Source organism: Atractosteus spatula, chromosome 9 (assembly GCF_055471065.1).
Source record: "Atractosteus spatula isolate fAtrSpa1 chromosome 9, fAtrSpa1.hap1, whole genome shotgun sequence".
Taxonomy (NCBI): Eukaryota; Metazoa; Chordata; class Actinopteri; order Semionotiformes; family Lepisosteidae; genus Atractosteus; species Atractosteus spatula.
The window spans coordinates 50,692,888-50,701,335 of NC_142714.1; the positions used below are offsets into that span (position 1 = coordinate 50,692,888).

The following is an 8,448-nucleotide window of genomic DNA, read 5'->3' on the forward strand; positions in this document are numbered from 1 at the left end:
GAGAAATAAAAAGTCTAGGAGTGCAGATATCGGGCTGCAGAGAGGCACGTGTATTTAAAACATGTCAGGACTTTTTATATCAGAGATGCGACTGAGCGGTAATATTTTATATTTATCTAGTTGTAGAAAACAGAACTGTAGGCGCAGGATTCAACCGCGAGATGCTATAGTTCATTTTGAATGCGGAAAATCTGTCGTCTAGTTACAGGAAGTAGGGAAACCGAAGCTTCGGATTTTTTTTTTTTAGCTGCAAGATAGAACGACGTTATCATTATACACATTTAACACTATATATTAAATCGCAATGAAAAGATTTGTTGAGCTCAAGAGCCCAGTAATTGTTACATATATTTATTTATATATATATATCATTGTCAAAAAGCGCGATGATGCTTTGGCACGGCTTGCCTGGCAAACTTCCTGTCATGATGCGCGCCTCCGTCTTCGTACTTTTAACGTGTTTTGAGCGGGGTTAACCTACGACCCGTGAAACGGCCGTGCAAGAATTACAGCCAGGATGCGCAATGCACTCTTTGGGCGTGCGGATGATCCCGCCATCCCGCCGTGCGAGCGAGGAGGGGAATCGTGATGCGCTCGCCGCTGGGTCATCAATTACCTTCTGCACGGAGCCCGGCAGGAGCCTCTCCATGAGCCTGCAGAGAACCGCCCCATCCCTCAAAGACGCCTTCAGAAATTCCTCCGGGTCCGCGATGTTCTTCTTCGGCGAATTCAGCACCCCCAAAGAGATGAGCCAGGTCACCGTCTGCTCTTCTGGGTTCATCGCCACGCCAGGGCTGGATATGCAGTCGCCCCGCTGTCTGTATCGAGAGCGGCCCCTGCTTGTTCTCAAGATATAACCCACATCCGCGATAGCATCATCCACTTCTGCTTTTGTCGTCTTGATATCGCAGCGCCGAGCGCACTACCGCTGCATTGTAGCCGTCGCTCGCTGCATCCCCCGTTATGTCTGGGCCCTGGGAGGGAAATCCGTCGCCAGGAAATTATTTTTCCTACGGGAACTTAACTTCCCTTGTTTCTTTACAGACGCCTCGCAGCGTTGGCGAGCGTGCCACTTCCCGAGCCTATCACGTTTCTGCAAACGATGCAGTGGTTTCACCATGTGCAATCCTTGCACCTTAAATTCATCACATCGCTACTTGAAAGTCGATTTTTTTTGCTTCCTTTGGCAACGGGAAAATTCGGGCCGATCGGGAGCAACAGCCGCTTCTTAGCCTAAAAATAACCTGCTGCGATCTGGGAGCGACCGTAAAATTGCTCTGTGAATCCAAGCTCAAGCGCTCAGTGAGTAGACTGAAGTTATGTGCCAAGATTGGAAAAAATTGGAAAGGCAAGAAAAAGCTTTAGGAAACGCAAACCCTTAAAATAAAGCTGTAATCATTTAATGTCACTAAATCACGCAATGCAACATGAATAAACAAATGTGGTTGAGTATGCACAGTATCTGTGGGACAGTGGGGGGGGGAGCCTTGCACTCATGAAAAGGCAGTGCAAGAAAAAAAAGCATGATTTAAAAAAAATAGTGCTTTAATCAACATGAAAATAGGATAAACCTTATTTGTTGCATAAGTAATGTAAGGCTGCCTTACATAAGGCCACCTTGTTTGCCTTCAGCCAAGTCCACCATTAAGCAACTACTGCAAGAGCATTATACCTGGGCCTTGAAGTTGAGAAACCATGGCACCATTTGCACAAGTAGGGGTATAAGACATGGTGTCCCAATTAAATCCCCACCGTTTGCACCTCCCTAAAGTTCCTCCTTCACTGGTGAAGGATGTTTTTCCACTCAACATGATCTGCTGTGCAGTGCAACTAGTGACATGATGCAGGTGTTTGTGTGCTGCATTTCAGTTGCTCACTTCCTGTATGTGAAGCATTCTGGGAAGAAAAGCATTTAAAATATCAACTTAACAGATTCCCTTCCATTTATCCCATTGTGAGAAGATCCTGCATTCTAACCCTTTACCAAAAGACATTCTTGTAATTTAACCTCTAATTAAGAGACCCTTTAGTTCTGTTTTAAATTTAGTCATTGAGGCAAACAAGTCAATTTCAGTGAATTTTTATTGAAATACAGTCCCAGATTTAAACCCCACCCCATCACATAAGAGCCAGACTGCCCTCTTATCCAAAACTCAAGTACTCCTCTTCAACTTCTGAGGATGCTGCCCAAGGCCAGTCCCATAACCACAACAGAGGTCTGGTAATCAACCAACAGTCACCTGTAAATTTCAAGCAAAGATTAGAAATCAGAATTAAAACGAGTTACATGGAGTTGTTGCATACAATTTTCTGAAGTCTATTAAACAAAGTAAATGGTTAAAAACAGTACACAAACACCAATTAAGAAAATGATTGTGAAGACTAACCTTTCAACTCTTGAGATCATTGTTGACCAACACCCAACTCATGAATGAAATCCATGAACTAATTTTCCACTTAATTCACAAACCGCAATTTTCATCCTGTAATGAAAAGACAACATTAATACGACAGCATAACATTAAGTAGGGCAAATTTAAAAAAATGAAAAAAAAAAGGCTCAAGTCCTCATCTTCTGAGCAGTTTTAGGCTACGATCCAATTTGTTTTTGATCCATCATTTCCAGTTTTGTTCCAAGTAAGGATATTCCATCAGAGGTTTCATTTCCTTTTTTTCCCCCAAAATGGATATTTCTGTATTTATAAGCACGAAGACTTGCAGAAACTACAAAAACTAATGACTCCTTTACATTATACAAAGGCCTCAAATCCTTTGAGCTTTTCTGGGCTTTAGGGTTTAATGCAAATTCCAAAAGATGAAAATATAGTTACAAATTTCATATGGTGCTCTGCAATGACCATTTTCAAGGACTAGTCTTTAAATTAAAAAGACTTGGGGTATCGGGGCTTGCCGTTCTGCAGCATTTTTTCCTACAAGGTTCGAGTTGAGCTGAGGCGATACTTTCAATAGTGATGTTGCAGTTTACAGCACCAACCTTTGCCGAGATGGCTACTCACGTGAATGAACTGAACCCTTCATTTAGACGAGGGGGGAAAGAAAAAGTTTGCTTTGCTTACCATCTGTTGTCACAGGCAACTTGTTTAAATCTGTTGAGTGTTGAAAAGATTCGGTTGCGTTTTGGTTGTCAGGCTCTTTGGCAAGGTCGTAGTAAGCCACCATTGTTTATTCATTATGGTGAAGGATCCTTTTCAAACTGAGGAAAACTACACCGATAAAGAGTTTGGAACAGTAACATTTGCCTTTTTTTTGCAATGAGACCACAGGGCCACCAATGAAACTGCAGGAGCAGAATTTTAGAAAACAGCATTCTCTAATATGTAAAAAGGTCCAATAGTTCTTATTTTGGTCAGTATTTTGGGTTTCGGACTGTTGGAATTTCTTTAACAGAAGTAAAGCTTTGAAAGGCAAATGCGGAGTTGTGCATACACTTAATCGATCTTTGGAACATCCACGAGCTTCGCTCACAATTGTCGATATAAAAACTTTATTAGTAAATGAAAAGGCATGTTATTCCAGGGAACTGCAGCAAGTTTTAACAGCACTAGTGTACAAAAACCAAAAACAAAACACTTATCACTTTTAAAATGGCTTGCACTATCAAGGGGAGAGGGGCAGGTGGGGGGAAAAAAAATAAAACTCATTTAAACATTTCACTTTACTCTTCTCAAATGGAACAGTTATGGTAGTGAAGGGGAGAGGAGAAAAAAAGCTCAACAATAAATAAACGTTATTGTTGTCCACCAAAGTTCAATTCGCCATTTTGATTTTTCTTTTTCCTCTCCAAGAGCAAAGTGTATGCCTGTACACGCAAGTCATTCATGTGGTCCGTTTTAGTATCTGCTTCGGGCAATTCCTCTATCAGAACGGCTCCCCCCTCGGCCGCCGCCCCTGGGCGCCCCGCGGCTCGAGCTGCTGTACGTCTCCCGAGGAGGGTAGCCTCTCTCGATCGGGGGCGCGGGCCCCCTCTCCTGCCTGCCAAGTCGCTCTCCGCGGCTGGCGGAGTACGGGTCGCTTCTGCTGCTGGGGTAACTGTCGCGATTTCCATATCCGTCCCTGGAACTGCTGCCATAGTCATCGTAACGACTGCTTCCGCCACTTCCACCGTAGGAGGGTGGGGGCCCCCTTGAGGGTGGGGCGCTGCGCGAGTTACCTGCAGGGTCAATGGGTCAGGTAATTGGCAAGTTTATCACTTAAACATTTTCTGCAAGTTTTTTTTTGTCTTGTTTTTGGTTGTGGGTTTTTTTTTTGTGTGTGTTTTCTCCTTCCTAACACCTCCATTCTGGACAAAGTTGATTTTAACTTGTTTTCCTTTTAAACGGACCTTTCATTTAACGTAAGGAATGTGTACTTCTCAAAACTTAAAACACTTCTCTCCCCCAGGTAAAGCTATATCTATGTTTTGACTTGCAAATAAGACTTTGGACTGGGGCAGTTGGATGGGGGCGCAGATTGCCTATACTGTATCCAAGATACCCGAATTAGGGATTTTCGGGGTGGGGGGGGAACTGCAACAATGATGAAACCCCTGCAACATGCCAGTGTACTTTTTTTTTTCCTTGAGCAGCGGCTTGGGATTTCCTCTGATGAACTCCAGCTTTAATTTAGCGTAGGAGACTGACAACTTTTTTTTTGGCTTTATTTCTTGAGGTTGTTTTTTTTTTTTGGACTGGGCGCTTTATAAATTACATTTCCAGAAATCGGTCACCGTGCAAGGTTCCTTGTAGAAGTGGGCATTTGCTGAGGCTCTCTTTATTGAGCTCTGTTCAGGTCTGCAATTCATTCTGCACTGGTTTTCCCCTTGGAGGAGTTTGAGACATCAGACGCATTGTCTCCAGGCCGACAAGAACCTTAAACGTGCACAACAGGCGTCTTCCCTACTAGGACAGCGTACCTAGACACCACAAAGTACATAGTCTTACCGTAACCATCATAAGGATCTCTGTAGGAACCAGCACTTGGGCGATCCAGGTAACCCCTGGGTTCACGTCCTCCACCATAGCTGTCACGGTCACTTTAAAATACAGAGACTGGTCAGTTCAAAGTGCACTTGTCTATCTGAAAGCCAGAAACCTTAGCAGATACGAAATCTTGACAACCGCGCTGAAGCAACAATACCTGTAGCCACGCGACATCGACCCATACTCATCACGGGAGCTGGAGTGCGGATATTCCCGATATGCATAATCCCTTGGAGGCGGAGCATAATCTCTCGTATCCCTGGAACTAATGTAATCCCGACTGGAATAGCTAGAGGAAAAAGAGCACATAACGTCAGTAAAAACCAACCACAAAATTGAGCTCATACACGAACAGAGTCATTTAGGCATCTTCTAGCTTTACCTGTCTTTAGTGCTGTAATGATCATCTCTTGGTGAAGGATAATCATCTCTCCTGGAAAGCATGGCATCTCTGCGAGGTGGTGGTGGGCCATAGGGGTCTCTCTCCCGAGACATGGGAGCTGAAGGGAAAAAAAAAGATTACACCATTCGGTAATGATCCAAGGGGTCAGAGATGACATAAGCCCCAGCACGGCCTGCCCTTTACCACAAATACTGACTACACCTGAAACAAGGCTTCCCAAGATCACTTCTGTTTTCACGTCTTGCACGCGGTATCACTTCAGGAAGAAGCAGGGTTCTGACACGAACGTACGCGGCCGAGCACGTGCAACCCGTCGGATCCTGCCAAAAGCAGCGGACCAGCTCAAGACCCCTTATGACCCTCCATATCAAAATCAAACTCACACCAACCCATTGGTCCCGACGGCGCGGATCTTTTCGGTGGGGGTCCCCCGTTGCGCAGGGGGGGTCCTCTCTTCATCGGCGGCGGGCCTCTGGATGAAATCCCCTTAAAAAAGGGATCTACAAACTCTTAGTTCTTTCAGTTAAGGCAACACCCCCAAAACCACACCCTCGCCCCCCCCGCCACCATGCCCCGTAAGCTCAGAACTTCTTAGAGGACAAACAGTTGTTTCAGCTCATTTGATCAAAGTCAATTCATGTTCCATCACAGCCTACACGAGAACTCAAAGGCAGCCCCCCTCCCCACCCCCAAAACCAAGGGGCGCAAGGTACCTCGGGTTGGTGGGCCTCGCATTCCGCTGGGGCCACCCCTGGATCCCCTGGGGCCCCTGGGCGGGCCGCGGCTTCTAGGGTGGAGGGACGGCGGGCCGCGCCGGCCCCCGGACTCAAAGGACGGCTTGGTGGCTTGCTCTACTTTAATCGGCTTGCCGTCAAGGGACTGGGGATGGAAGACAAGGGTCACTTCAACACCCCCCGCCGCTCGTAAGAGAAGTGCAATCACAAACAGGGTTAGGCCAGGGGAAACCAGCATCAGCCCCTCCAGCTCACTCAGTAGATACTAATCTAACAGATCCCGGGATGCCATTAAGCTGTTCCCTTGACATCATCCAGGGCATCCGTTTAAACCCGATTATACAAGAAAATAAAACTTCAGTCCACTCGAAGGGGTGGAAACTATAAAATAAATGCAAAACAGCCCTTGACATGCAGCAATACCTTTCACACATCTCAATCCAACCATAACACAACACCATTACACTTAAGCCAACAGCTTCGTCCAGGAATCGGGCATGTTAAATGCATAAATAAGTATTGCACAGAGAACCAAGAATCTCTTGGTAGACATTTTTAACTACAGGCATATCTAAAACACCTCCCTGAAAGTAGCAGTTGTAAACTGGAATGAAGCGAGTGGGAGGGGTTATCAACAATAAGCTAAGTTTTTGTGGCCGACCAATTATTTTAGTAGCCATACGGAGAATGTCATCCCCTTTCAACCCTTGGGGTAAAATACTCCCCACCCTCAGTGTTAAGGCTGCTGTAGACTGAGCTTACAACAACTTAATTAAGGGAAAACAGCAAGACTGTCTAGTGTTAGTACTCAGGATTGCTAGTCTGCGGCAGTTTACCTTTCCGTTCATTTCTCTCGCAGCATCCTTCGCATCAGCTGGGCTCTCAAACGTCACAAACGCAAATCCCCTCGACTTGTTTGTTTCACGATCCTTCATCAAGAGCACTTCAGCGACAGGGGGGGGGGGGGAAAGGCAGTTAACCACCCTGCCCGCTACAAGCGGCTCAACGGCCAAGACATCCGCACGCAAGCAAGCTCAGAACTTCTTAGAGGAAAAGTTTTTTTCAGCGTTATTCAAAGACTCAGGATTCATCATCGCTTGCAACTCGAAACCTCTGAAAATGATCAAAAAGCAGCTCTGGCTAGCTTTTAAACCAATCATGCCACGTGACTAACTTCGACATCTTTACAGTTTTAAGACCATCCATTCCCCCAACTGCTAAAAAACTGATATCCATACCTAAAATAATCCTTCAACATAAATCATACTGAAGAATTCATGTTAAATACATATATCCAGGTACACCTGGCAGAATTACCTTCCACAATTCGGCCGTATTTGCTGAAGTACTGCTCAAGGGCTTTCTCATTGGTCTCGGTATTCAGGCCACCGATGAAGAGCTTCCCTGGACGGTCCGCCTCAGCCATACTTGCGTCTGGTTGTAGTCTCCAGGTAAAAAAAAAAAGAAAAAAACACGTGCGTATGACTGGGCTGATGTGAAATTTTAGGGAGAAGCACGGCAGGATAACACCACGCACATACAGCCCGGACAGGTCCGCCAAACCAGCTACTCCCGAGCCCAGGCTACACGCTCGGAGAGAGAGAAGGTGAGCGGGTCTCTGTGCAAAGACAAGTTTCGCGTATATGTTTCCCACCCATCAAACTACGAATAACATCTAAATGATGCTATTCATAATCAAAGGGTCAGAGCACCACAGCCCGGTTTACCCTCGTCGACGGGGCCTACAAGCCTGGCAAAACAAAATGGCGGACTGAAAATGAATGACCAACCGAACCGAATTGAACCACTTAGCACGCTGAACACAAGCTAACGTAGCTCTGCATGTGTTGTTAACGCTTAAAACGACAGGGTTTCAAAACCGCGCATCGACTTTGGTAACGCGAAACTACCTTAACAAGCGAACAACGCTTAGAACTGAATAAAATGGCGTCCTGGCGTCTCATTTGCCCGGGGACGCATACCTGCGTTGAAAAAGCGGCCACCATACGTGTATATAAAAAGTACAGTAAATATCTAGTGTGAGGGGAAAATACAAAACACGATACGCTCTGTCGTACATGAACAGCAAGTAACTAAAAAGAATTACATTAATACAGTAGCAAGAAGCAATCCACCTACCTATAACGCACAATACCCAATGAAAATGAGAGACCCAAACAAAGGCGCCTCCGGTCTTTATAGTGATCACGTGTTCATGATCACAACGAGGCTACATGCCCCGGATATTACGTAATCAATTTTTAAAGCAAAGGCGCTCTATCCCATAATGTTCTAGATTTCCCTTGTTCCAACAGGAAAACCGGAACTAAGG

The 8,448-nt window shown here is 45.4% G+C and overlaps 2 protein-coding genes and 2 non-coding genes across 7 annotated transcripts in view; all 4 read right to left on the minus strand.

Moving 5' to 3' along the window:
- The window catches only part of arhgef6 (Rac/Cdc42 guanine nucleotide exchange factor 6), a 39,113-nt gene extending 38,249 nt beyond the window's left edge, over positions 1-864 (minus strand). The window contains exon 1 of one of the 3 annotated variants that reach the window (XM_088925855.1): positions 617-864. In XM_088925855.1, coding sequence (XP_088781981.1) covers positions 617-781 — 165 coding nt within the window. In that variant the 5' untranslated portion in view covers positions 782-864. The remainder of the gene's footprint in view (positions 1-616) is intronic. The other 2 variants (XM_088925852.1, XM_088925853.1) reach the window with 2 other exon arrangements.
- Positions 865-2,064: 1,200 nt separating this feature from the next.
- rbmx (RNA binding motif protein X-linked) lies at positions 2,065-8,325 on the minus strand. Of its 2 annotated transcripts, none has more exons than XM_088925199.1 (10): positions 8,256-8,325; positions 7,434-7,561; positions 6,953-7,059; positions 6,096-6,261; positions 5,772-5,882; positions 5,362-5,479; positions 5,137-5,268; positions 4,941-5,032; positions 2,388-4,171; positions 2,065-2,240 (listed from the first exon to the last, which is right to left on the minus strand). In XM_088925199.1, exons 2-9 carry the CDS (start codon positions 7,540-7,542, stop codon positions 3,852-3,854), a joined length of 1,155 nt encoding a protein of 384 aa, XP_088781325.1. In that variant the 5' UTR covers positions 7,543-7,561; positions 8,256-8,325; the 3' UTR covers positions 2,065-2,240; positions 2,388-3,851. The 2 variants fall into 2 exon arrangements, with proteins under 2 accessions (XP_088781325.1, XP_088781324.1); XM_088925198.1 differs by having other exon boundaries at positions 5,766-5,882.
- Positions 5,960-6,034, minus strand: LOC148828804 (small nucleolar RNA SNORD61). The gene has a single exon (XR_016091734.1). It is a non-coding gene; the product is annotated as a small nucleolar RNA SNORD61 (small nucleolar RNA).
- LOC148828805 (small nucleolar RNA SNORD61) lies at positions 7,147-7,213 on the minus strand. Its single transcript, XR_016091735.1, has one exon. It is a non-coding gene; the product is annotated as a small nucleolar RNA SNORD61 (small nucleolar RNA).
- Positions 8,326-8,448: the final 123 nt, after the last annotated feature.

Bases quoted from the DNA above. Each gene is read 5' to 3' on its own strand.
- rbmx (XM_088925198.1), bottom strand. From the start codon at position 7,542: ATGGCTGAGGCGGACCGTCCAGGGAAGCTCTTCATCGGTGGCCTGAAT. The intron at 5,883-6,095 runs GTACCTTGCGCC...AAGAGTTTGTAG, and splicing joins GCGAGGCCCACCAACCCGAG to ATCCCTTTTTTAAGGGGATT. The intron at 5,033-5,136 runs GTATTGTTGCTT...TGTATTTTAAAG, and splicing joins TCGATGTCGCGTGGCTACAG to TGACCGTGACAGCTATGGTG.